Source organism: Larimichthys crocea, chromosome XXII (assembly GCF_000972845.2).
Source record: "Larimichthys crocea isolate SSNF chromosome XXII, L_crocea_2.0, whole genome shotgun sequence".
Taxonomy (NCBI): Eukaryota; Metazoa; Chordata; class Actinopteri; family Sciaenidae; genus Larimichthys; species Larimichthys crocea.
The window spans coordinates 383,024-410,954 of record NC_040032.1 but is presented as its reverse complement, the minus strand read 5'-3'; the positions used below and the strand labels follow the sequence as shown (position 1 = coordinate 410,954).

At 41.4% G+C, this 27,931-nt stretch overlaps 3 protein-coding genes across 5 annotated transcripts; 2 read left to right on the top strand and 1 right to left on the bottom strand.

Moving 5' to 3' along the window:
- The first annotated feature begins 1,112 nt into the window (after positions 1-1,112).
- Positions 1,113-7,470, top strand: crcp (calcitonin gene-related peptide-receptor component protein). The gene is made up of 6 exons (XM_027273917.1): positions 1,113-1,291; positions 2,378-2,414; positions 2,726-2,824; positions 2,914-3,008; positions 3,091-3,148; positions 6,675-7,470. Exons 1-6 carry the CDS (start codon positions 1,284-1,286, stop codon positions 6,816-6,818), a joined length of 441 nt encoding a protein of 146 aa, XP_027129718.1. The 5' UTR covers positions 1,113-1,283; the 3' UTR covers positions 6,819-7,470.
- A 1,752-nt stretch (positions 7,471-9,222) lies between these two features.
- LOC113744380 (protein-tyrosine sulfotransferase 1-like) lies at positions 9,223-17,583 on the top strand. 3 transcript variants are annotated; one of them, XM_027273770.1, is made up of 6 exons: positions 9,223-9,347; positions 12,180-12,863; positions 13,000-13,158; positions 13,323-13,576; positions 16,144-16,345; positions 17,030-17,583. In XM_027273770.1, the coding sequence occupies exons 2-6, from the start codon at positions 12,456-12,458 to the stop codon at positions 17,063-17,065; spliced, it is 1,059 nt and encodes a 352-aa protein (XP_027129571.1). In that variant the 5' UTR covers positions 9,223-9,347; positions 12,180-12,455; the 3' UTR covers positions 17,066-17,583. The 3 variants fall into 3 exon arrangements, with proteins under 3 accessions (XP_027129571.1, XP_027129569.1, XP_027129570.1); XM_027273768.1 differs by having other exon boundaries at positions 9,237-9,478; positions 17,030-17,117; XM_027273769.1 differs by having other exon boundaries at positions 9,242-9,337; positions 17,030-17,117.
- A 1,052-nt stretch (positions 17,584-18,635) lies between these two features.
- On the bottom strand, positions 18,636-24,106 carry LOC109136807 (pinopsin-like). Its single transcript, XM_027273300.1, has 6 exons — positions 23,979-24,106; positions 22,978-23,333; positions 20,497-20,662; positions 19,999-20,167; positions 19,682-19,903; positions 18,636-19,506 (listed from the first exon to the last, which is right to left on the bottom strand). The coding sequence occupies exons 2-6, from the start codon at positions 23,315-23,317 to the stop codon at positions 19,270-19,272; spliced, it is 1,134 nt and encodes a 377-aa protein (XP_027129101.1). The 5' UTR covers positions 23,318-23,333; positions 23,979-24,106; the 3' UTR covers positions 18,636-19,269.
- Positions 24,107-27,931: the final 3,825 nt, after the last annotated feature.

Below are 27,931 nucleotides of genomic sequence, written 5' to 3'. Positions count from 1 at the left end.
GGAACAGTAGAGCAACTAAAAGTAAAGGAAACAGAATTCAGCCCAACAGGTTTGTGGACGACGATACCAGAATGACATTACATGAAGCAAGAGTAGATCTAAAAATATGGGACATTAAAAGAAGAAATAAAACAGTGGACCTGGTACAAGAATTTTATAACTATACAGATGAAAAGTATGGGGAATATATGTACTTATATACAGACGGATCAAAAGAACCAAAAACAGGAGCAACAGGTGCAGCAGCAGTGGTTCCCAGTCATAATAACAAAGTATTAAAAAGAACTTCAGATCATTTAAGTGTATATGCAGTGGAACTTTGTGCAATAGTATTGGCAATAGAATGGGTGAAGGACAGGGTGGATAGGAAGATAATCATATGTAGCGATTCAATCTCATCACTCTTAAGCATTAAAAACAGGGCAGCAAAAACACAGCAGGGGAGGGAAATGACATTCATGTGGGTACCAGCTCATTTAGGAATACAGGGGAATGAAAAAGCAGATCAAATGGCAAAGGAGGCAGCAAAGAAAGAAGAGGTGGAATTGAAAGTAAAATTATGAAAAGCAGAAGGGAAAAGTTTAATATGGAAAGAAATAATTATTCAATGGAAACAATAGTGGAAAATCCAGGAAAAGGGGAGACATTTATATAAACTACAAGATGAAGTAGGTGAGGTGGAGTGTTGTGGAGGTAGCAGAGCAGAGCAGGTGACAATGAGCAGACTAAGAATAGGGCACAGTAGATTGAATAACACACTCAGTATATCAGGGAAACATCCAACTGGTCTATGTAGCTGTGGGGTATATCAGGGAAACATCCAACTGGTCTATGTAGCTGTGGGGACAGAGACAGTGGAGCATGTGATGGTTGAATGTCATGGATATGAAAGGGAGAGGGAAGAGATGATGGCAGGGTTGTGGAGGACAGGAACAGTGGAGAAAAGTTTCAAAAGTATAATAGAATGTGGGAAATGTAGAGAAGGGAGGAAAATCATACTGGGATATCTTGTTTTAACTGGGTTAATAAAAAGAATTTAAAAAGGAAAAGAAAATTAAGTAGTAAAGAAGTAAAGTCCAGAAGAGGGCGGTATATGCAACTATAAGGATGCCGACTGCCGTAAAACACCAAAGAAGAAGAAGAACAACAACATGCTATGTATGCATATGTTATGCATATATATGTTTCCTCTGGACAATTAACAGCATGACGCGGAACGCTTGACGCGATCAGTCATTTCAACACGGACACTTTTGCGACGGACCAGCTAAGCACCGGGCGGAATGGAAGTGTAAGATTTTCATGATATTTAATTCAGATTTTTGTGCAGTGTGTTTGTTGTTTGGGAGCTGTATGCAGTGTGTTTGTTGTTTGGGAGCTGTATGCAGTGTGTTTGTTGTTTGGGAGCTGTATGCAGTGTGTTTCAGATGGAGCCACGTGGTGCGATTAAAGCAACAACGGCCAGGTTCCGGTTCATGTATTGATCGGCCTGTGGTGTTCGACACATTTTCTGTCTGATCACTCCTGCTATTAAAACACACTCTAACGTTAAATCATATCCATCTGTGATCAATGAATAAGTCACTATGACATCTGTTCGTTTCATCAGACAGTTGTCAATACGACACTGAGTCTTAATGATATACACAAATATAATATACATGAAGTAATCATTCACTCAGTGTAATAAAGATGCTTTAACACAATGTGGGGACTCAACACTCCTGCCAATGTTACAGATCCCAGCCACTTTTATAATAACAGGAAGTGTGTGCAGAGCATGTTCAGTGCTGACAGCAGTGACTTCAATAATCAGTCAGTCAGCGGCGGAAAGTTAATTGACACTATTTGAATGTTTGATTTGATCATTTGTCATTTATAAAGAAAAAGCTGGTAGCTGCTTCTCAAATGTGAAGATTTACTCTATTTTCATGGTTTTCAATTAGTCTGTTTGTGTTTTTGTTTGTTTAATAAAAACACATAATAACAGTATACTAAAATGATGTGTAATAATAATAATAATAATAATAATAATAATGTTGTAATAATGTAATAATCATTGTTTTCAAATGTACTGTACACAATAGATGGTAGTGGAAAGCAGTGGAGTCAGTTTAACTCTCATCATATCACTTTTTTATGTTTATGTAACCTAAGTAATCTAAGCTCAAAAGTCCACTGTCTATTTTTTGGAGCCTCCAGCCTCATCTGACAGTCTTTCTCACAGTCTCACAGTTTTCACTTCAGTCAGTCAACTGCAGTGAAAAACTTGAGATTAAAAGCTTTAGATGTCAGTAAACTGATCTGTGAGCTTCTATTATTTGCTTAAATATACAGATCCAAGAATGAAGTTAAACACGTCTGTTCTTCTTTTCAGGAAGAACTCTAATGCTGCTATGCTCAGTAACTATGAGGTAAGGTAATGTGTTATGTCCCACTGTTTTTTGTTTTTTGTTTTTTTTTTGTATAGAGACAGCCAAAGAGTGACAGGAATGTTGGGAGAGAGATGGGGAATGACATGCAGCAAATGGCCACAGGTCAGATTCGAACCCTGGGCTGCTGCGGCAAGGACTGAGCCTTTCATAAATGGGGCGGATGCTCTACCAACTGATCTAAACAACACCCCATGTCCCACTGTTTTACTCTGAGTCTTTTTGGACTGTCCAGTTAGGAGATGAAAACAATTTCACAACACTTCAGATTTGTCTGTCTGTGTGTTTCTCAGGTGTTCAAACTCCTCACAGACCTGAAGGAACAGAGGAAGGATAGCGGGAAGAACAAACACAGCACTGGGCAGCAGAACCTCAACACCATCATGTATGAGGTAGACACATGTCTCATCCCTCTCTTCACTGACTTAAGCCTGCTCTGTGTGTCTGCTGTGTCACTGTGTGCCTCTGCATTTCCACACAGACGCTGAAGTATCTGTCAAAGACGCCCTGCAGCAGGCAGAGTCCAGAGATCGTCAAAGAGTTCCTCACCACTATGATGCCTCACAAACTCACAAAGTCAGTGACATCTCACAAATGCAAAGATAAACACATACATACTGCTCTGTACAACATATACTCATTTATATTCCCCCATCAGGGCAGAAAAACTGCAGCTATTGAACCACCGACCACAGACAGCAGTGGAAATTCAGCTTGTGAGTGTCACCAATTACTGTTATTACATGTTACTATACCTCTTAAGTGTCATTTAATAAAATATCCCTCACTTCATTGTCACTTTTGGGCTTTTTGTAGAGCAATAAGAATAAAAGTAAGACATCACAAGACTCATCATGTTATTGTCCAACAAAAAAGCCCAAAAGTGACAATAAATGGATCAGCTAAGAAGTACTGCCTGTATAAAATGATTAACACACATCACTCTACCTCAGTGTGACATGTTCTGTCATTACGATGAACACAGCAGTTTACTGTGTGTCACTGCTACATTCACATCCTGCTGATGCAAATACGCATTACAGCTCCAGCACTAATCCACAGGGGAAAATAGTCCCCAACAACCGCACTATGTGGCGCAGTTTGAGTAATGGCCAGCTTTTTGGTCAGTTACTTAAAATGAGAGTGAAACTATGTTTTTGAAGATTTCAGGACTAGTTAGTTGTTACTTTTGTTTTTTATGCAATTTGATACAATCAAAGAAAATCAGAATAATGTAATCAGCCTTGTCCTTTAAGTCAACTTCCAGGCCAAGTTTTATTTTTAACCATCTAAATGTGGCTATTCTAAAACATAGTGTATGGAGCCATTGATCCCATCCCAAGTTCTCTAAAGAGTACAGTCTAGACCTGCTATATATGGCATGTCATAACTTTTATAAATTGGCACTATATAAATGAAATTTAGTGAAATTTAATTGAATTATAGAAGGGTAATCATTGTAAAGTCTCTCCTTGGGCATGTAGATCTACAGCTTGCACACAGGGCACATAGCATTTCATGGTGTCCAGCCTATCACCAGGAACATCAGTACATTGTAGTGGTGCATGTGGAAAAATAAACTAAACCCTCCATCAGATGCAAAGCATATTTACAAAATATGGCCACAGTTACAAAAGCAGTTATGCACTTTTGCAGAAAATTTTTGTGGAAAACAAACCAAGCAAACTGAACACCAGATTATGAGTAAATGGGACTTAGCGTCATGAGTTGGACAGTTGTCATTAAACTGTAAGTTTTCAAATGTTATAAAGTGTACTTTAAAGGCAGGTCAGTCCAACAGGAGAAAAAAAGCTGATTAGGAATAAGCCTCAACAATCAACTATCTTTCTCCAGCATGAGGTGGGGTCATAGTATGCTGTTTGTGATTTTATGCTCTCAGACATACAGTCAGGTCCATAAATATTGGGACATCGACACAATTCTAATCTTTTTGGCTCTGTAGACTACCACAATAGATTTGAAATAAAACAAACAAGATGTGCTTTAACTGCAGAATTTCAGCTTTAATTTTAGGGTATTTACATCCAAATCAAGTGAACAGTGTAGGAATTACAACAGTTTGTATATGAGCCTCCCACTTTTTAAGGGACCAAAAGTAATGAGACAAATTAACAATCATAAGTCAAACTTTCACTTTTTAATACTTGGTTGCAAATCCTTTGCAGTCAATTACAGCCTGAAGTCTGGAACGCATAGACATCACCAGACGCTGGGTTTCATCCCTGGTGATGCTCTACTGCAACTGTCTTCAGTTCCTGCTTGTTCTTGGGGCATTTTCCCTTCAGTTTTGTCTTTAGCAAGTGAAATGCATGCTCAATCGGATTCAGGTCAGGTGATTGACTTGGCCATTGCATAACATTCCACTTCTTTGCCTTAAAAAACTCTTTGGTTGCTTTTGCAGTATGCTTTGGGTCATTGTCCATCTGCACTGTGAAGTGCCGTCCCATGACTTCTGAAGCATTTGGCTGAATATGAGCAGATAATATTGCCTGAAACACTTCAGAATTCATCCTGTTGCTTTTGTCAGCAGTCACATCATTAATCAATACAAGAGAACCAGTTCCATTGGCAGCCATACATGCCCACGCCATGACACTACCACCACCATGCTTCACTGATGAGGTGGTATGCTTTGGATCATGAGCAGCCTTTCCTTCTCCATACTCTTCTCTTCCCATCACTCTGGTACAAGTTGATCTTTGTCTCATCTGTCCATAGGATGTTGTTCCAGAACTGTGAAGGCTTTTTTAGATATTGTTTGGCAAACTCTTATCTGGCCTTCCTGTTTTTGAGGCTCACCAATGGTTTACATCTTGTGGAGAACCCTCTGTATTCACTCTGGTGAAGTCTTCTCTTGATTGTTGGCTTTGACACACATACACCTACCTCCTGGAGAGTGTTCTTGATCTGGCCAACAGTTGTGAAGGGTTGTTTCCCGTGGTCTTCCCGGTCTTTTGGTGTTGCTGAGCTCACCGGTGCGTTCTCTCTTTTTAAGAATGTTCCAAACAGTTGATTTGGCTACACCTTATGTTTTTGCTATCTATCTGATGGGTTTGTTTAGATTTTTCAGCCTAATGATGTCTTGCTTCACTGATAGTGACAGCTCTTTAGATCTTATATTGAGAGTTGACAGCAACAGATTCCAAATGCAAATAGCACACTTGAAATGAACTCTTGAACACCTTTTTATCTGCTTCTTGTAAATGGGATAATGAGAGAATAACACACCTGGCCATGAAACAGCTGAGCAGCCTATTGTCCCATTACTTTTGGTCCCTTAAAAAGGGGGAGGCTCATATACAAACTGTTGTAATTCCTATACCGTTCATCTGATTTGGATGTAAATACCCTCAAATGAAAGCTGAAAGTCTGCAGTTATAGCACATCTTGTTTTATTTCAAAATCATTGTGGTGGTGTATAGAGCCAAAAATATTAGAATTGTGTCGATGTCCCAGTATTTATGGACCTGACTGTACATGTTAAATCAAACCAACCACAGCATCACCCATTGGTTTGTGAACAGCTGTTTTGAAGCCTCGACTTTGGCTTTATGGACAAATGGCGACCTTTCTGGTCACAGATTTTCTTTTATTACAGTTAAGCAGTTACTAAAATATGTTCCTAAAAACAACTGAGGTGAGAAATCCTGATTCCTTCATGAGCTCTGTGTGTTGTGCTGAGAATGACTTGATAATCAAAAAAAAAGGCTACCCTGCTTTATCGTCTGTCTATAATATACTAAATGAAAATCATGCTGTGTGGAAGAAGTCTTGAAATTTATGATTGAGACCATAAACTCATGATGAAACTGTCAATAAATCAATGCAGGGAGTAGGGTCATTTCTCCATAGGACTGAGACCTTATTGCAGCCAATGGTGCTTTCCCCTGTTGGCCATAAGAAAGAATGCAGGTTTCAGACACTTCATGTTGGCTTCACGTCACAGACCTGGAATCTCTGTCCACTGATTATAGACTAACAATATATGAAACAAATAATGGACAATATGAGAAAAATGAATGTACTTTTTGAACATTAAAGCATGTAATTTTGTCTTGGAGGCATGTGTTTAATTCAGTTGCATGACAACTGGTGAACTCTATGAAACTAAAACCAGTTAAAGTTATAGATTCTTTATTGTGAATTCTGGTGAGTATCATTATATTAATATTATATATGATCATATTATATACGTGTGTGTTTGTCTCTGTCTGTGTTTAGATGGTGGAAGAGAGTGAAGAGCGGTTATCAGAGGAGCAGATTGAGGAGCTCATCCAGACAGTCTCAGATGTCCTACCTGGTGATCCAGAGCAGGAAAACGCAGCTCCAACAGATGTAGAGATGGATGAAGCTGGTCAGTCTTGACACAGTGACAGACCAGAAATGACTCATACTGTGGGTGGTGGTGGACAACTGGAGTGGAGGCCAAAATAACTACAGAGATGGACTGATTGCTTTTACCTGCGCCATTTTGCATCACTGTTTGAACGGAACAACTTGCTGAGAGATGGGGTGCACAGTGGTAGCCTGGCAGTGGCTAAACCTTTGAAATGTCTCATTAAAAGATTCACAGTGAGGTGAACCATTCAATAAATGCGAGAAGATAAGCAGGTTGTTTCTAATTTGCATCATTTGTAATGCACACGCTTTCAGTACAGCTTTCAGTACAGCTTTCTGTACAGTGAGTCACAGGTGTCTTGTTTTGCATCTGACTGCTCTAATTTGTATTCATCAGAAACTGTTTATGCAGACACAGTCTGCTATTAACCTGCTATATTTTTGTTTTCTGACCTAATGTTAGTTCTCACCATGGTGCATAGAAATAAGGGTTTTTGCTGCTGTGTGATTTCTTAGTCAGCCATGCAGTTAAACTTGTATTGGTACACAGCACTAACATAAGGTCATACAGTATCATTAGAGTGGTTATGTAATGTCTGGACCAAGAGATGATTGTTGTTTCTTATTCATCCTATTTTTGAATTTTGAATAAATGCTAAATCTTGTGTAACAGCTGAAATGAGTCTGCACTTCGTCACTTTGAGCATCCAGGGTCACAGCGTATGCTTCTCTGGTTCACACGTAGTGCATGAACTGTAAAAAATTCGTGCTAAATTAGGACTGAAACCCATTTCATGGTCAGACAATAATGGTGTCACCTTCAGCAACAGAAAACAGAACGCTATGCTTTCCACTGCATCATCCTGTGACTGCTAAATAAAAGTATGTAAGCATCTGTGCACCGTGAACAAAACACAATAGTCATTCTATTTGCTGCAAATGTAGTAACTGGATAGATCTTTAGTTGTGTTCACCAGTGGTAGTAAATAGTTAATCATCCTAGAATAATAATATTTTCGTTTTTGTAACCACACACATAACACAGGATACAAAGTGCACACTGATATGATAAACCCACCAATACTTCAACTACAGGCTCTGGATCAGCTCATGTTTTCTGTGCTGGGATGTTGTGAAGTAGCAGAGGAAGGATGTGCTGGTTAGAATTCAGTTTTAAATTTCCTGTTGCTGTATCACATCAGTTTCCTGTGCGTACTTAGTACCTTGCCAAGTCAAAAATACTAAGCCAAAGTGAAAGTCACAGACACTGAATCTGTACAAGCACATCCAGCAGCCCCAAGAGACCCCCAGCCATCAGCTGGAAGTGAGCACATGAAGGACACACCTCTGATGTGATTCACTCCATAAACTGATTGTCTTCTTTATCTTTGGGCCTTGGTAACATGCGATAAGCAGTAAATGCCTACTTAACACACAGACTCATAGAAGCACCTCTCGCTGTAAATTCAGAGCGGTGTGGCTGCTTGTCAAACTTTGTTTGCAGCTCTGAATTACAATGAACCCCAAAGTGCTCACAGCAGTCTTAGTAAGGCTTGGCATAGCATTATTTTTGGAAATATCGTTGCAGTCTTTAAATGTTGTCTATTTTTTTCCAAGGACAGATAATGAGCTGGTCAAAGCGAGCCACTCCCCAGTGACCCACAAACCTCAGGGGCCTTTCTGCTGTCACTTTAACTATGAGTTGACTAGCATGTGACATCTGACATCTTGGACCTGTTCTGAAGAGAGAGAGAGAATTTTTTTGCCCTGAGATGCCCTTTTCAGCTCAGACTCACAGTTTGTGTTCCTCACATAACAATAGGGATGTGCTATTAGTGAATAATGAGGACTTGGCATGGTTGGCATCCGTTGTCTTGTTTTAATAGCACTGCCTACTTGACCTAAATCAAGCTAATAGTGTATAATAATAACTGTAGTCAGTATGATGGAAAAGTCTTTCTCAGAAAAATGTTTTACTTTTCTATCAGGTTAATATTCGCACTATTTCAAACGTTGTAATAACATTGATTGTTGATGTGTCTCATTACTTATATTACATGTATTATATGTCAGTGGTTATTTAATGTGTTATTTATTGTTATTTAACATGCTGAATAATGATAATAATGTAATTTGGTCAGGAGGACATCCATCATGAAGATCTACAGAGGTTACACTAATAAAAAAGGTGGCTAAATGAAATGAGGCGGGTTTAACCTCACCTAAATCCCACACTGTGATTACATTTCCCCCGTGGGCTTTCACTAAGAGCACACCGATCGATAAAGTAAAGTCATTTTAGCCTCGAGTGCGAAAAAAACATTGGTTTGTCACTGCGGCGGAATTGCCCTTTAACAGCTCCACCAATAGGAATCTCCCAAGCAGATGTCTTTTAGTATTCAGACCTGCCACCGACCAATCAGCGCTCAGCTTTCTCTGCCTGGCTGCGCTCGTGCTCACGGGTTCTCTTTTTCTCCCTGAGCGGTAGCTACAGCTCGACTTCTCCCGGTGCGAAGTTACGTCGAGAGCCAGCAACGAGACGTTATGTAAATATTGGTAAATATGTGTTCTTTAAAATATTAAATGGCGTAGACATCACCGTATTCAGCTCCGCCGGTAGCCTGTACACTGTGGATAGAGGAGCTGCTGCTTTCAGGGTTCATGTGTGTGTTTTTTCACGGACGCTGGTGAGTGAACACCATTTTTAACGGGTCTCGTATATTTACGACGCGTGTTACCTGTAGACAGCTAGATGAACCTATTCACACAACACACAGACGATGAAATAACACCCTGACAGCCTTTTCTGCTGGTTCTGGTGGTGTGTAGGTGGCGACTGCTCTGTCACGGTGTGTTGGACTGATAGCAGGTCATTCACCTGGTGGTCGCCTGCCTCGGGTGCATATTTTACAGGCAAGATGAAACAGTAAGCCAGGCCAGATGTTCGTGGCTGCTGGGCCTTCGCTCTGCAGCCGTGGAATAATCCTATTTTACACACACACACTGCGGCGAGAGCTTTGATTTGATTCTCACTAATACGCACCTGGTTCGTCACATATTTTGTGCAAGGCGCCAAAAAAAAAAAAAGACTGAGAGGCCCCCCTACACACAGGAAGCATAATAATACATGAACGCATCATTCAGTAGAGACAGTTCAATCAAACATGTCCAATAATGTACATGTCTATGACAGAGTAAAGGGAACACGTACAAGTTCCGCTCCATCTCAGCCTTTCCTTTCAGCAGGAAGTCCGTGTCCTTGCCCCCTCCTGTGAGGAACAAGGAGGCTTTAGATTTCTTGACAACCTGCAGGTCAAAGATCTGCAGCTGGGTCACACATCTGGATCACTACATCTGTACAATGCATCAAAAAGGCAGCAATTGTTGATGATGAAGCAGCTGCCGTTGACCTATTCTTGCCACTGAGGGGAAATTGTCATTGCAGCGTAGAATAAAGAAAGCTCATACAACGGTACATGGACATGTCGAATTATTTCAGTGGAAAGTATCCAAGGAAACTTAAACGTGAGTTGAGGGTGGATGTAGGAGGAATCCTCCCTGTCAGACCTTCTCTCTGGCAGGAAGTCAGTGTTCCCTCCTGTGAACTGTAAGTGACACTGGCTTTGGTTTTTCCTGACAACCTTCTGCTCAAATATGTCAGTTTGCTGCCTTCGTGCCAGCCACCTCAACCACCAATGCCGGCTGTGATCACAGGTCACTGTCTTCTGTTTATTATAGCTCTGTTTGCCTGTCCCTGTTCAGAGAACGTAGTGGCCTTTTCAGGGCCAGTCCCCACAGTCCCTGAGTACGTAACCACTGCTAGTCTTTGCATAAACCACTTCATGACAGAAATTGTAATGTCTAGCAGGCCTGATAGTTTAGGTTTAGTTGGCCATGGTTCCACATATCTGTCTGCTCCAGAACAATGAGGGTGAACAGAGTTTAGTTTGTAATTCTCACACCGTAAAATACATGATGGACTACAAACAGTGTCTCACTGTTCTCACAGTCTTTCATCAGAACTGCTGTCTTCCAAAAAAAAGTCGATTCGAGAACATTCAGTAGGATTATGACAGGAGTATAACCATGAATTCAGTTCACTGAACACTGAAGGTAGGTGAGATAGAGTCAGAGCAACTAAGTGTATAATGGATGGACAGAAAAGTAATCATGAACTGTACTGACTGATCGATCGATCAGTTTATCATTTGTTTCCAGCTTCTGAATGATCTTATGTGAGGTGAACTGTATATGTATGTCACCTTTGGCTTTATTTTACATTACTTTCTAACATTTGGCTGCTGATTAATCAAAATGAATAGATAATGAAAATACGGTAGTTGTTAGTTTCAGCCTTAAAGTGATACAATCTGATTTTCATAAGTCGGGTGAGCCGACACTTAAAGAGTAAAAGCAGCACTGCACGTCTTAAACCTCTGGCCTAATTCTCTGCAAACTCCAAGTGTCTTAACCTCTGCATGGAAATGTGTTCAAACAGCATGTAAAGCTTGCAGATACTGCTGGATTTAACATGGCTTAAGGCAGCACTTAAGTATCCCAGCCTCCATATCCTCATTTCCTTTTCTGCTTTGATTATCAGGCTGAATTTTACAGGAAAGCTACTCCAGCAGTGTTCCCAGCGTGGCATCCAGATGTTAGGCTCCCTGTACATAGAGTCTGAAAAACAGATCCCGAAATACCTCTTAGATATATATTCCATGTTTTCTTTGTAAGAAGTAAAGCTGCTGTTTAGGTTTCAGGGCTAACAGGTCATGTGGTTTTAAAAGTAAATCAAACATTAGTTATTGAAATGAATATTAAGCTGAATTCAGTCCTTCTTGTAAGCTTGTGTTTTTGCTGTTTGCTAAAAAGAGGAATTAGAGGCGAGCTTACTCTGGTGAAACTTGTGTGTACATTGCAGAAGAGAAACAGGGAAGTTGCAGGCTGGGTCAATAGTAACCTCATGCTAAACAAATGGCTTTGCGTTTCTGTGTGGCAGAAGCTGCCAGAGAGAATAAAAACATGAGGAACTGTAATTAGTGGCTTCAGATAAACTGCCTGAAAGCGTGTCTGCGTTACGTGCCGCAGTGAACGCTAACAGTCAGCAGCTCCCCAGAGGAAGGATGCAAAATAAATATCTGCTCTGAGACCAGAATCTGGATCCATTTCAGCGCCCTCTGAAACCTGCCTGCTGATAACAGTTCACTCATCCAGGGCAGCGGCAGTTTGGGCATTTCATGGAAATGTTCAAATATGTTTTGTGTTTCTGTGCAAAGATCTCATCTCAAACTACAGCATAGTTTACAAGAAAGCACTGTGTATTTGGTTGTAAACTGATTCTGGTTCAGTTCTTGCTGAGGTGCATGACGTGCTCCTCTTGTGTTTTAGGTAGGAACAATGGATAAGGAACGTGGCTGGCTGTGGAGCGCAGCAGGCCTGGATCCTGCACTCCAACACCAGGGCTGAGGAGCTGCAGAAGACTGAGGAGGCTGCCCAGCCCATACCTGAATATCGGGCACAGACCTCACCGTCCTGGCCTCTGTCAGGCCTCTGTCAGGCCTTCTTCTTGTCTTTCTCACAGTCCTCTTTTCATCCAGACTGTCAGCGCGTAGTTGCGTCTTGAACTAATCTGAAATTTAAGAAGCTGATACATTTTTAGCCACTATGAGGAACACCAGATCGAACCTACTGCTGGGCTGCGTGCTCCTCTGCTCAGCCTCCCTGCTCTACCTGGGCATGAGCGGGATAGAGTGCCCTCCAAAAAGCCATCGGTACCGCTGGATGGAGCTCAACCTGGGCTCAACCAATCAGAGCTTATCTCTGACTGAACACTTCCCTGAAGACACACCCCTCATCTTCATTGGCGGATTTCCCCGGAGTGGCACTACGCTGATGCGCGTCATGCTGGATGCCCACGGTCATGTGCGGTGTGGGGAAGAGACCCGTGTGATTCCCCGCCTCTTGGCCATGCGGGCCACCTGGAGCCGCTCCGTGAAGGAGAGGATACGACTGGACGAGGCTGGCGTCACGGACCTGGTGTTGGATTCAGCCGTGCGAGCATTCCTGTTGGAGGTAAGCTGATCAGTTGCAAACTGGTGCTTTAAACAAGGTCATGTATCCAAATGTCTCAGTAGCCTGAGTTCTAACCAGTCTAACGTTAACCCTCTTTAATAAATGTGTACTCATGGCTGTAATTGACGTGTTTCAGGTGATAGTCGGTCACGGGGAGCCTGCACTTCGCCTTTGCAACAAGGACCCGTTCGCCTTGAAGTCTCTCTCATATCTGTCACGCATCTTCCCCAAAGCCAAGTTTGTGCTCATGCTACGAGACGGACGGGCAACCGTCCACTCCATGATCTCACGCAAGGTACGCTGGGTTTATTCTCTTATCAGGGCTACAGGCAGATAAACTTCCTCCAAACCACTCTGTGCCAGATTGTAACCACTGAATTTTTCATTTTGTCTTTACTCTCTGTCTGGGCTCTGGTCTGGACTGGTCTCCTGTGTTTATGTCTATACCTCCATTCACAGGTGACCATCTCTGGCTTTGACCTGAACAGCTACAGGGACTGTCTGACCAAGTGGAGCAGCGCAGTGGAGACCATGTACAGCCAGTGCCAGGCGGCCGGGGAGTCCAGATGTTTGCCTGTGCGCTATGAGCAGCTGGTCCTCCACGCAGAGGAGGAAATGAGGAAGTTGCTTCAGTTCCTAGAGCTGCAGTGGGACCCATCAGTGTTGCACCATGAGGAGCTGATAGGCAAAGCTGGTGGCGTGTCTCTGTCTAAGTGAGTATTTGAAGTCTGCGTGTGAGCCCCAAGTTGGCTTCTTTGCTTCAGTGGTATTGAGCCATGCAGAGGTTTGAAGTTTTTCTGATTTACTGCATGTTGAAATTCCATTCACTTCTCTTGTGGTGGTGGCAGAAATTTCAGATATGTGCATCTCTAAACCTCAGCACACTAAACTGAATCTATCTGCACGGCTTTATACCCACAAAGATATGTAGCTGATTCCAGGTCTGAAACAGCCTTATACTAAGACATATACACAGGCCTAGAGGACATTTTTTATTTTCATAAGAAATTAAACCATAGGCACCTGGTGGCGCCTCATAGTCCTTACCTCTGTGGTCCAGGTTCAGCTTAGCTCTCCCCGCTTTCCTCTCCATCTTCAGCTGTCCTATCAAATAAAGGTGTCACTGTCAGTTGTTTCAGATCGGCTTTCGTGGCATCCTAGGGTCACTGCAGTACAGTTATTGTCTCCCCAATATAAATGCTGATTAGCTTTACAAATATGCTGAATAATCAGCATTTCCAAAATGAGCTAACCGGTTTTTAAAGGCTGGTAAATCTTTCTTTAGTACGTATACAGTTGAACAGTAACTTGCACAGTATCCCCTGCAAGTTACTGTTCCTGGTTTTAAATCACACAGCAGAAATGACTCTGACTGACCAACCTCATTCCACTGTCCTCTGTATTCATCTGTCAGTGTGTTTTATTCACCATAATTCCTCTTCCTGTGAATTGCCACCTTCCTGGCTTTGAGGAGTTCATTTCAGGATAAAAGGTGTCTTCTTTTTCTTCAGGGTGCTAAAAGGCAGCTGTGATCCTCACATCTCCCACATGTCTGTCAGCCAGTCAACAAAAGATGTTCAGGAGCTGCCAGGCTGTGCTTACACCTGTGCAGTGTGAATGCAGCTCTCATGTCTACAATAATATCATCATATACACATGAAGTGCTCGGGAGCTGGTTGTAGTGATTTACATGTGCTAGTACTTTCTTCAAGGCTTTATTATTTCCATGTCTTTTGTCTTGTGTTATGTGACAGGATGTGGGTAAAGTGAGGAGGTCATTTAAAACTTATTGATCGAGCTAAAAGAAATTCTATCTTCCCTCGTCCTGTCCACAGGAGGGGTCAGAGTTCAGGTTCGGGGGCATTCCAGGACTACTGTTACACCCTGGGCTTCGTATCCTCACACAGTGCAGTCCAATTCTTATTTTCTGATGCACTTCCCTCAACTGACTCTCCTTCCTAGCGCTGTAGTTGCGTAGTGCAACTCTCATCATATTTCACCGTCATCCTTTCTGACATGAAGAAGAAACTAAAGGTTCATCTAGTGCTAGTGTTTAATTTGTAGAACATTGTAGACATTGCCAACAAGAAGACCTGCGGCATGTGTGGATATAAAAGCATTTTGCATTAATTAATAACATTAATCATTATCATTAAACATAATGGTTTAATTTATCTGATGATTATTTGAATAATTCAGTCTCTAAAATGTCAGATACTGATTCTGGAATATTCAAACAACATTGTTTTGTCTGACCAACTATCTAAAAGACTAGACTAGAACAAAAACCAGAGAACCAGTGATGTTTTGCTGACTAATGCAATGAATCAGTCATCAGAATTGTTTTTCCTTGGAAGCTGACTCATCGTTTTAGCTTGTCTGTTATAAATTGGATTTCTCATAAAAAAAACCCTGATGAAACCTTTAATGTTTTGAAAAGGTTTGTATCATCACGGCGTATTTTAGAAGCTGAAAATAACCTTTTCTATCATGTCGGCTAGTTAACTAAAAGTTATTTCATTAAATTCAATTTAAAAATCCTTCAGTCAGCTGCTCTGCTTTTTCGATGCACCTATGAAAACACCTTTTCTGAGAATAAAAGATAACTGTATTCATTCAAAGCCTTTTCCACAGCTCTACATGTGTAATCATATGTAATCATGCTGGGAAATACTTCATCCCTTTGTTTTATATTGATACATTAAATGTCCGAAAACAGCCCATTTAAGGATATTTTATAATCGGCCATAAAAACTCACACAGGTCATACAGCAGAACGCATGCTCACAGACAGATCATTTGTGTCTGTGCTGTGTGTGATTCAGGTGGAGCACAAGCTCAGGGGATTTGACCGCAATCTGGCTGCTTCCCGTTGCAAAACCCAAACCTGGCGTTGATGGAATGAGGCCACATTTCGAGAGGATTAGCGCCCTTAGTGGTTGGCGAAATATTAGTCACACAAATGTTTTGTAAGCTCTTCAGAAATTAAATTATCACAGCATGTGGAATGTTGTGGTTCTGAATTATCTGAGGCTATGGAGAAAAACTTTCGGTTGACTTCAGGAAGCTGTGACTGGAGATATTGTTGGGTAGGGGAAAGAGTACTTTGAATAACTCCTGAACCCAAACCAATACGTTCCCTGTGTCTTCAGGCTTCCCCGAGCTTGAAGACTTGGAGGAAGTCTCGCCCGTATGCCTCCCCAGGACAGTTGATTCCAGGGTGCTGGAAAGGAGGCTCCGGTCATGTTAGACTGACCTTGTGTTTTGACTGTGTGTGCAGGGTGGAGCGCTCCACAGACCAGGTGATGAAGCCAGTGAACACAGATGCACTTTCCAAGTGGGTCGGGCACATCCCCTCTGACGTGTTGAGCGACATGGCTGAAATCGCCCCGATGCTCGCTCGCCTGGGCTACGACCCCCACGCCAACCCGCCCGACTACACAAAACCAGATCCCATGGCATCTCCATTCAACTACTCACAGGTGAGGTCACTGAAAGTGATCTGAGGAAGAACCAGACTCCACTGAAAGATACTGGAAAAGCTGTTCACCAGAGTTTACAGCAGAGTGTAACAGATGTTTTAGCAACAATCACAACTCAACTCAGATGTTATTTTGAATTGCATTGTTAAATCAACAGAAAGGTTTAATTAATATGAAATCAAGATTTTTGTTTTGGTTTTCACACTGAAACTGAGCTACCTTAATGCTAACAGTAACACCGCCTTAAATACTGATGGTATAGGTCTTGATTTCAGATGTCATCAACATGGCATGTATGGAACATGGTCATGTCATACTGAACTGTTTGAATAGTATCCAGATCACTTCTATTTTGCCTGGTGTACATTTGTTTAGCAGCGGTTACTGTGCACAGAAGCTCTGCAGTGAGAGTGGTGATGGAGTTCGATAAGTGTCAAAGTCTCCTGAACCTTCCTCAGTGTTGTCTTTACTCAGTCTCCACTGGAAACATGATGGAGAAAACAAACTGCCACAGAAGTCAGTTCTTGCAGTTTCTCGTTGGTGTCTCCATAAATCCATCTTTTATTAGTCACCTCAGTTCCAGACCTGCACATAACTTCATTTACAGATGTTTTCCTGATCTCCTCTCTCTGTCTTGTTAATATTCCCTATCTGAAGTGAACATTATGTCTTTTCTTTCCTCAGAGTTCAAAAGCAACAGAGATTCCACACCCTAGTTAAACGAAAGAGGAAAAATGTCGTAATCCCGTCTTCGCTGTTCCACCGTACGGATGCTTCTTAAACACGGGACTTCCAGCCCAGCATTTCTTACATCTCACAGGAAGTGTTCCATGTATATTTGTGAACTGTTTGTAAGACTCGTGTGCGGTATTAATGTCTGTACACAGGTGGAGTGTTTTCATCGGGGCAGTTTATATCTCAACTCTAACAGTGAACCGACAGTATGACACTGAATTTTGACGCGTCCTCTCACTTCAAACCTGAAAGTATTTCAACATGTCTGTAAGTTGTTGTTATTCACCACAAATGTGAACAAATCTTTCTCTTACTGAGAGTTCAGTCAGTGTTCATGAAGCATAATGACTGTATATTTTTGAAGACGTATGTTTATTTTCTTAATAAATTATTTTGGTGTCGACCATTCATCAGGAATCTAAAGTTGCTACTCTGAACTGAGGCTTTTTAATTGTTGTATATTGTTGAACATTAATAAAAAGAGCCTAAATGTTACATTTCTATAATGGAGTTTGTTCACCAGTTATTCTGACAAAACAGTTACACTTCAGACTTTATTGAGCTATAGAAATATCACATACAGTGAAACATGTAGATAGAGTGCTGAATCTGATATTAAATGTTAAACTCTACCTATGTGACCATATGATTAGACTACAAAATGAGCTACAGCTGATTCAGCTGACATAGATATGCAAGTCAGCTATACCCTGACAATGAGGGCAAACACACACTGACACAGACATTCAACATTAAAGATCCAGTGTGTAAGATTTAGGAGTATTTATTTGCAGGAATGGGATATAATATTTATCAGTATGTTTTCATGAATGTGTGATCACCTGAAAATAAGAATTGTTGCATTTTCGTAAAATAAAATAAAGTCTGTATATCTACATGGAGAGCGGGTCCTCTTCCATGGAGTCTGCCTTTTTTCTTTTTTTTTTTTTTACAGTTGCTCAGAACAGACAAACAAAACACTGACCTATATACAGCCTTTTGCTTTTATGTAGATTTCATAGCCAGAGGTTTTCCTACATGTTTGGAAGGAGAGTGTGAGGTGTGAGTGTGTTCATTTGGTTGCAATCTGCAACTGCTAGTTGCCACTAAATCCTACACACTGGACCTTCAATAAAATAGGTATAGTAGAATAAGTAGTATAGTATAGTATAGTATAAGCAGAATATGATTTAAAAATAAAATTAAAATTCCTGCAGCATTGTTTTTTGTTTGTCAAATAAATAGAGAAAAAAGTGGAATCATTTCTGTTTTAAAGGTGTAGTGTGTAAGATTAAGAACACTGCTTCTCAAACTATGGGACTCATAGCACTTATGTACCATAAGTGCACGCCCCCTCTAGTGGTACATAGAGGGATCTCTGAAATAGACTGAAAGAAATTCATTTAAAAACAATACTATTGAGCGACTATCCAAACGATCAAAAAACTATAGTCGCAGAGAGGCTAAGTAGGGAAAAAAAACTTTTACCTGCCGGACGCACTGGTGGTCGATGAATCACGGCTCCAGAAACGCATTGCATTTGTAGGCTATATTTATTTCAAGTCAAACACAAACAACGGACGATTTCATGATGTTCAATATGTCCATGCATCTTGTTGACTTTTAGATAATATTAAGCAAAACAAAGCATAGTGGAGCAAAGCGGTCAGCAAAGTAGGACTTTCCCCCTCACCCTCTCAGTTCATTCAAACACAAAAAACCCACCAGGTGAAGAACAGCTGATATTACTACTGCTGACGTAACACCCCACTATGTGACGCATGTCCCCGTATGTGAAAAATAATAAACTCGTAAAGGCATGCACCCAATTATCACAAACTATGAGCTGGCACCTACAAATACTATCAAAATCCTACCACTGAAAATACTTGAAATGTAATTTGAAATGAGTTTTGCCTTTCATATTTATTTTTGTTTCAATATAGTGTGCTACCTAGTCCAGTCATGCATGTGCATACATCCATTATTAGTGCCAGTTCCCTTTGTACAGTGACAACAGTCAACAATAAATAATTGTATTAGGAATAAACTGTGAGAACGGTCTGTAGTGTATGCTTAGCCTAAGCATAATCTTATCTGAGGTGGTATAAAATGTTTCAGAAACAAGGACGCCGCAATCCACAACCACACCAGATGACACTAAATACCACACACTGGTCCTTAACTGATCACAGAACTAAAATGACCTTTGACCTCTGCATTGCACATTGAGCCGCACCAGGACAGGCTGCTGAACCTGCTGCAGGTTCTATGGATGTGAACGTGGCAGGCTCCACGTTTTGTTCCTCTGTCGGCACGTTTGGGTCATGAATCCACAGTGCTCTGCTGCTGCGCATTATGTGGTGGACTGGGGTGGGTGGAGCTTCTGAGCTGCACCTGATCATGTACAGGAAACACCTGGAGAACTGAAAGACGCACACAGACAGACGAGGTGGAAGCAGCAAATTGAAAATGACTCAGAGACAGGAAATGTTTCCTACTCCACTGATGGTACACAAGAGGTCAAATGTAAACACAGAGGATGTTAACTGTAGATGAAAAGTGCCATTCATAAAATGTATTTACAGGGTTTGCTGTTACCTGGTGGTTGAGCAGCACATAAATAATGGGGTTGAGGACACTGCTGGTCTTCGCCAGCAGGGAGGGGATTAAACTGGCAGCAGGCGTCACCAAACCGGGGCGTGCAAAGGAGGCGAGCATCGCAACAACACCGTAAGGCATCCAGCACAACAGATAGCCCGTCACCATGGAGACAACCATAAGAAGGACCTGGCCTTCCCTCGACCTGTTGATCCTACTGACCTACAGACACACACACTGCTTTCACAGACACTGTGAGAGGCAGAGCTAGACGTCAAACATTACGCAGAGGTCAAAGGTCATGTGTGCTGTGTCACCTGTCGGGCCGCTCGCAGAGCCAGCAGTATCCTCCCGTAGCAGAAGATCATAAGCAGCAGCGGCAGGAGCAGGCAGAAGATGAACAAACAGCTGGTGTAGGAGCGAGCTGTGGCAGAGCGCTGGTGCCACTGAACCGAGCAGGTGGTCCCGGGACCCTCCGGCCCATAGCTGCATCCACAGCACACGACACATGCTCTGATTTCATATTTAGCATTATTAAGTTGTATGAGAAACATGTATGTATATATTTTTGCTCACATTTATACTTTTATGAATTACGGAATAGAAGGCCAAATCTCCACAATACATATGTTTTCAGCAAGAAAACTAAAATTCTGTACAGTGCAAAAGGACAAGATGAGAAAATATTTAAATAAAATAATTTTTAAAAAAATACCGACTAACTCTTTAAAGTTGCAGTTATTTTCTTTTAAATTGTTCACTTCTTAGTTTTTATGAATGAATAACAAATGATCCAATGAGAGGGCAGCACACACCTGCTCCAGCCCAGAAGTGGTGGCAGAGTCCAGACCAGCGAGTAGACCCATGAGGCGGCGATGGCGAGTCTGGCCCTTTGGTACTGAGAGGACTCTAGCTGCGTGCAGAGCACCACAGAGTAACGCTCAAAGGACAGCAGAGAGAGAGATACCAGAGACACTATACCTGAGAGAGAGACGGACATCGTAATAAAGTAAAGAACAGCTTAGGAGCAAACACCACTCCATTTCAGAAAGAATTTGTCTGACAGCTGTAGTGAAAACTGACTTCTCATTTCACACCACACAATCAACCTATAAATCTGATGTATTGTTAGGGATTATCTCACAGTATATAACATGTACATATAATACAAGTATGGATGTAAGTACACCGTTGGACGTGTATTAGAAGGAAATGAGCAGGAGTACAGGGGGGTCTTTATAGATCTCAACCACCTTCACATCAGGTCGAGGCGAGACGAAGCAGATGGTGATGGACTTCAGGAGGAAGACGCCTCAGACCACAGGGATTGGATATGGAGATGGTGGGAGTGTACAAATACCTGAGTGATCACCTCAACAACAAACTGAAGTGGTCTAACAACACAGACGTCCTGTACAAGAAGGGTCAAAGTCATCTCCACTAACTGAGGAGACTGAAGTCCTTTGGAGTTTGCAGGACTCTGTTAAAAACCTTCTGACTCTGTGATGGCATCGTCTGAGAGAGGGACAGACAGAGACTCAACAAACTGGTCAAGAGGTCCAGCTCTGTCCTGGACTGTCCTCTGGACTAGCAAGTAGGGAGAGGAGGATGTTAGCAAAGCTGACATCCATCATGAACAACTCCTCTCACCTCCTGCATGAGACTGTGGAGGTCTTAAACAGCTCCTTCGGTAACAGACTGCTACTCCCACCATGTAAGAAGGAGATCTACCACAGGTCCTTCATTCAACAGCTGTCACACTCTTTAACACTGCATGACTTCATGACTTTCTTCAGCATGACTTCATGACTTTCTTCAGCATGACTTCATGACTTTCCCTCAGCATGACTTCATGACTTTATCAGACGACATACTTCATGACTTTTCTTCAGCACTGACTTCCATGACTTCCTCAGCATGACTTCATGACTTTCTTCAGCATTACTTCATGATTTCTCAGCATGATTCTATGACTTTCCATCAGCATGACTTCATGACTTATCAGCATGACTTCATGACTTTCTTCAGCATGACTTCATGACTTTCATCAGCATGACTTCATGACTTTCATCAGCATGACTTCATGACTTTCTTCAGCATGACTTCATGACTTTCTTCAGCATGACTTCATGACTTTCTTCAGCATGACTTCATGACTTTCTTCAGCATGACTTCATGGCTTTCTTCAGCGTGACTTCATGACTTTCTTCAGCGTGACTTCATGACTTTCATCAGCGTGACTTCATGACTTTCATCAGCGTGACTTCATGACTTTCTTCAGCGTGACTTCATGACTTTCATCAGCATGACTTCATGACTTTCATCAGCATGACTTCTGATTTCATCAGCATGACTTCATGACTTCTTCCGCATGATTCATGACTTTCATCAGCATGACTTCATGACTTTCTTCAGCATGACTTCATGACTTTCTTCACGATGACTTCATGACTTCTTTCACTGCTCTGACTTCTTCAGCATGACTTCATGACATTCATCAGCATGACTTCATGACTTTCATCAGCATGACTTCATGACTTTCTTCAGCAGACTTCATGACTTTCCTCAGCATGACTTTTTTATACTATTTCTTACTTGTGAGTAATTTCTTATAACCTCAGTTTCCCCAGAGTGTGATCATTAAATCACATTTTCATATAAAATACAATATATTATACACACACTAACAGTGGCCATTGTCGATATGATGTTTGCTTCCGTTTTGATACTCTTTGATACTTTTACTTGTAATGAAGTACTTTTACATTGTTGTACTGAGGCAAGGATCTTAGTTCAATATTCATGATAACATCATGTGTATGTACTGTATGTGTGTCTTTCTTCTGTGTCTGTATGTGAAGACGTGGAAACAGATGAACGATACCAAAGAAATAAAAATAACATAGAAAAAGACTACAGAATAATAACACCACACACAACACACACACACACACACCCACAGAGAGAGTAATTATACATGTTTCATATATGTACATACATTCATATGTAGGTTATATATCCAGAAAATGTATCTTTCCCAGCAACCCGCAAATGGTAATATTTATTTAATAAATATATATAATATACTCTAAATAATATAATATAATATAATCTATTTAATAATAATTGATGATGTATTATTATAGTAAAGAGATGAAAAAGGTAATTATTGATCCTGTGAGTATATTTTGACTCTAATACTTGCTTGAACAGCGTATTTGTACTGAATGTTGCTTCTTTTACTCAGACGCCCCCTGACCGTCCTCAAAGAGGACCTGTAGCGATCGGTCACTCACCGAAAAGCGCGTTGGAGAAACCGTACCACCTGCACCCGTACGACCCGGTGAGCCACCTGCCGCGCACGCTGGCCGCGAAGCTGAGCGGGGTCCCGAAGATGCAGACGAGCATGTCGCTCGCGCTGATGTTGACCAACAGCAGATTGACGGGAGACTGCAGCTGAGAGAAGCGCGAGAACACCAGGAGCACGAGGAAGTTACCGATGAAGCCCAGGACCAGAATGAAGCCGAGAACAACGGCCGCCGCAGTGTGACCCGCCCGGCTCAGCGCGCCCACAGGGTCCGACATGGAGCTGTGCCCGGTGCTGAGGTTGTTGCTATGATGCTGGAGGATCACCATGGCAACCTAGTTATCACTGTAGAATTACTTCAATTAGAGACAGAAGGTACCCTTTATAAAACTAAATAATATAAAAAAAAAGGTTTTATATATTTGGTCCACTTATTAAGTCCACTGAAGAGAAATTATGACCATCTGCTCATCTATCTCTCCCTTTCCTGTAAACCTGACTTTAGGTGAGAGGTGGGGTACACCTGGACAAGTCACCAGTTCATCACAGGGCACAGAGAGACAAACAACCATTCACACTCACATTCACACCTACAGACAATTTAGAGTCACTAATTAACCAAAGTGTCTTTGGCTTCTCAAACCAGGAACCTTGCTGTGAGGTGACAGTGCTAACCACTGCACCACCGTGTTGCCCAAAATCATGACCACAAGATGTTTAAATACTGTGGAGGTGTGGATGGAGGGAGCGAAAGAGATAACGTCCTCTCACACATCCTCTCAATCCTTTACCAAACCCACAGTGTTCACATACCTTTTATATATATAATTATATTATCATACTATAAACCTGACAGACCCTCAGTAAGATCAAATACTAATAAAATGACTTAACCATCTTCAATTAATTATGGTTCTAACACAGTTTTAAGGCAGCCTACATCAAATGAATACAGTTTAATCGCAACTCAAAGTGAAAAAATCTCCAAACCTTTAAGGAGACAAAGAACACTGTCACGAGAAGGACTGAAAGAAACTCTCCGACGCAGATGCTGATGTTCTGTCATATGACCATCACTCTGTCAGAAATGTCTTTACTCTGTTCTGTTGCTCTGTTCTTCTTTGTTCTAGACCAGATTGAAGACCTAAATAACTGAGCCAACACATTAATAATACAAGCTGGTGTTGACTCAGAGGATGAGCCAAGAACACCATGAGGCTAAAGAACACCACCAAAGAACACTGCTGCTTTTGTTCTCTTTATATGTAAAGCAAATCAAGACTCAACAAAAGTTTGAATTCTTGAAGCATTTTGATTCTGAAATCTTTTTTTTAAGACGATGATTCTGACCTTCCTCAGCGTTTATCTGTATCATGTAGAAAAGCTGCTGAAACTGTATTCAAATCATCATTGTGATTTTAAAAGTCAGCTGCTCTTACACACACAAATCACCTACAGAGGTATGATCAGTGGTTCGATCCTCAGCTCCTCCGGTCTGCATGGGCAAGATGATGATGATTAGCTTCCAACACCTGATGAGCAATTGGCACCTTGCATGGCAGCCAAAGCCATCAGTGTATGAATGTGTGTGTGAATGAAATCAGGTGTAAAAGCGTCTTGAGAGGAACTGCACCTCTGTAGACATTTAAAAAAAAAGCTTAAGACATATCTTTTTAGCCTAGCTTTTATGTAAGGTGCCTCACCATTCACTGCTGTGCCTCCTTTCTTTTTACTTTTCATCCTGTGGTTTTTATTTTATTGTTGTAGTTTTTTTTTTCTCAGATATTTTTATTGAATTTTACACGTATCACATCACATATACAGGATCATACATTGCACGTTTTTCAGAGTGATCCAACATCAACATAACCTACAAACCATGAGATAAATAAATAATAAAAACAAACAAACAAACAAACAGGATAAATAAATAAATAAAAGTAAATAAGTAAGTGCAATAAGCAGGAGTATTTCGACATTGACTGATACAGACTCTGTAACTGACAGAAACGGAAAAAGAAGCAAAACAAAGGAAAGAGGTGCAGATACTTCAGTTTGACTGAAGGTTCTCAAAGTATTTCAAGAAAGGTCCCCACACGTTTTGGAACTTCTTGCTCGAGTCGCAAACTGAATAACGGATCTTTTCAAGGTCTAGACAGGGCATGATGTCCCTTAACTACTGAGCGTGTGTGGGCGGGGCAGCATCCCTCCACCTCAATAGAATTGCACGCCTAGCCAAAACGAGGCAAAGGACAGTTTTGGTTGGACTGAGGCGTGTGTCATCCTCACCGGTGGTGCCGAAAAGGGCAATCAGTGGGTTGGGTTCTAGCTCAAGATTAAGAAAGGGACAAGGTTTGGAAAACATCTCTCCAGTTTTTTTCCAGGCTTGGACAAGTCCAAAACATATGGATCAGCGAGGCCTCCCTCTCTTACATTTATACATAATTTGGCTTTAGATATATGAGCCCTGTGCACCACCTTAAACTATAACAGGCAGTGACGTGCACAGAGAGATGTTAAATTTACCAGCCTGATAATGGAATCCCATACATAGTTTGACAGTTGAAAGTTTAAATCCTGCTCCCAAGCACTTTTAATTTTTATACCCATCAGTCTGTCATTTATTACTAATATTAACCCCTTGCGCGATGGATGCAGACCAAATAAAATGTCGGCGGTGGTCGCCTCAGGGAAACTAGCCATCTGAGAACGGAGAAAGTGTCTTGCCTGCAGGTATCTGAAAAAATGAGTGTATAGTAGACTAAACTTTCCAGACAGTTGTGCGAATGATGCAAAACAATTACCAATGAAAAGATCTTTAAATTTTCCTATGCCCTTCCCGTGCCACTCAGACAGAATAGGACTAAAGAGAGAGAAATCATAAAAGCCAAAATGCCTCCTGAACTGAGGCCGCATTCTCATTGTGTGCCAGGCCGTCAGACTATCAGTCCATTTACCTGGGGGGAGAGGGAGCGGGGACCCAAGGAGAGCCAAAATGGAAACATTTCGGACAGAGCTTAACTCCATCATCACCCATGTTGATCGAGACTGTGTGACCAGAAAGTAATACACCGTATATTAGTGGCCCAGTAGTAAAGGTGGAAATTAGGCAGCGCCTTACCTCCATCTTTTTTGGATTTTTTAAGATGGACTTTATTTAGTCTAAGGCGCTTTCCCCTCTATATATAGGCCGATATGATTGAGTCCAATGAGTCAAAGAAAGATTTGGGAATGAACATTGGTAATGATTGAAAAAGATACAAAAATTTAGGGAGAATGTTCATTTTAGCAGATTTGATCCGGCCCACCAGGGATGTAGATGGGGGTGACCAGTCCATCAAGCGCTCTTTCATGTGATTTAGTAGAGTATAAAAGTTTTCTTTAAAGAGGCACTTGTGTTTCCTTGTAACTGTAACCCCAAGGTAGTCAAATTTGTTTTCCACAATCTTAAAAGGGAGGCTGGTATATTTTAAAGCAAAAAGTAAAGAAAAGTTCGCTCTTGTGTAAATTTAGTTTGTACCCTGAAACCTGGCCAAATTGAGTAAGTAAGGATAGCATTACAGGTAAAGAGGTGGCTAGGTTTGATATAAAAAGTAAAAGATCATCAGCGTACAGAGACACTTTATGTTTAGTTCCTTTCCTTAAAATCCCTGAAATGTGTCAGGCCGGGACTCAAATGAGGACTCAGATGCAGAGTTAGGCAGTAGGCTGTTTTATTCAGGACGGGGAAAATCCTCGACTGAGTGAGGCTATGAAAAGGCCCTAAACTAAAGGAAACAAAAATCACTCCAAGGAGGAAAAACTCTGAACTATTCTAAATAACAAAATCAGAATCACTCTCAACGAGGAACAATAAAGCTAGGACTAATAGTATTAAAGATTAACGAAATCAAAATCATTCATAAAGAGGAAAAACAAAAAGGCTATGAAACATCAACTTAAGGCGCTCAAAAACGAGGCTGAAAACACACTAGACTAGATACAAAATAACAAAAGGCTAGACTAGGAATTACAACAGAAAATCACTCATTCGAGGAAGAAAACAAAAAGATACTTGAGCTAAGGAGCTGTGGCTATGGACTGTGGAAAAAAGGCTTTGGTGCACGCTACGAAGGACGAAACACTTTGGCACAAGACAAAGGGAGACGCAGACAATATATACACAGGGTAATGGGGAACAGGTGGAAACAATCAGGGCGGGGAAGACAATCAGACCGGTGACACATGAGGAAGGGCAAGTGACCTGAAACGAGAGGAGAGTTAACTTTCAAAATAAAACAGGAAATGACAAGACATAACAAAAACCCAGCTTGACCTCACCGCGGTGTGACAAAATGTCTTTAATTTTCGTTTTATCTATCGAGCCACTTGCACATCTGATCAGAAAGTCCACTCAGATTGCCCCTATCACGATAGGTGAAACGTCACACTCCATATCGCTATATGCAGATGACACATTCGTGTACATGGCTGATGTTTCACGGACTCTGCCCTGTGTCTTAGAGTTGCTGGAGAGGTTTGGGTATTTGTCGGGATACAAGGTTAATCTATCAAAATCGGCATTGATGCTGATTAACACAGACCAAAGCAGTATATTGATTCCTCCCTCGATTAAGGTCACGAAGGAGGTTCTCTATAGATCAGCACTTCGTTATCAACTATATCTAGCACCAACTACGCGTTAACTTTGAAGAGGGTGGAAGAGGATATTGACAGATGGAGGCACCTGCCGGCATCAGTGCCGGCTCGAATAGCGGTAATAAAAATGAACATCTTGCCTCGCATTAATTTTGTCAGCTCAATGATTCCCCTTGCACCCCCACCAGGATATTGGCAAAAATTGGATTCTCTACTTCGACGTTATGTGTGGAATGGCAAACGACCCAGTATTAAGTGGTCTGCTCTTCAACATAGTAAGAAGGAAGGGGGACTGGCGTGTCCAA

Excerpts from the sequence above, each read along its gene's own strand:
- LOC113744380 (XM_027273770.1), top strand. The coding sequence starts at position 12,456 with ATGAGGAACACCAGATCGAACCTACTGCTGGGCTGCGTGCTCCTCTGC. Across the intron at positions 13,577-16,143 it reads GGTGGCGTGTCTCTGTCTAA|GGTGGAGCGCTCCACAGACC; the intron begins GTGAGTATTTGA and ends CTGTGTGTGCAG. Across the intron at positions 16,346-17,029 it reads CTCCATTCAACTACTCACAG|AGTTCAAAAGCAACAGAGAT; the intron begins GTGAGGTCACTG and ends TTCTTTCCTCAG.
- LOC109136807 (XM_027273300.1), bottom strand. The coding sequence starts at position 23,317 with ATGGTGATCCTCCAGCATCATAGCAACAACCTCAGCACCGGGCACAGC. Across the intron at positions 20,168-20,496 it reads CCACTTCTGGGCTGGAGCAG|CTATGGGCCGGAGGGTCCCG; the intron begins GTGTGTGCTGCC and ends CTGTGGATGCAG. Across the intron at positions 19,904-19,998 it reads CTCTGCGAGCGGCCCGACAG|GTCAGTAGGATCAACAGGTC; the intron begins GTGACACAGCAC and ends GTGTGTCTGTAG.
- crcp (XM_027273917.1), top strand. Across the intron at positions 2,415-2,725 it reads CTATGCTCAGTAACTATGAG|GTGTTCAAACTCCTCACAGA; the intron begins GTAAGGTAATGT and ends TGTGTTTCTCAG. Across the intron at positions 3,149-6,674 it reads CAGCAGTGGAAATTCAGCTT|ATGGTGGAAGAGAGTGAAGA; the intron begins GTGAGTGTCACC and ends GTCTGTGTTTAG.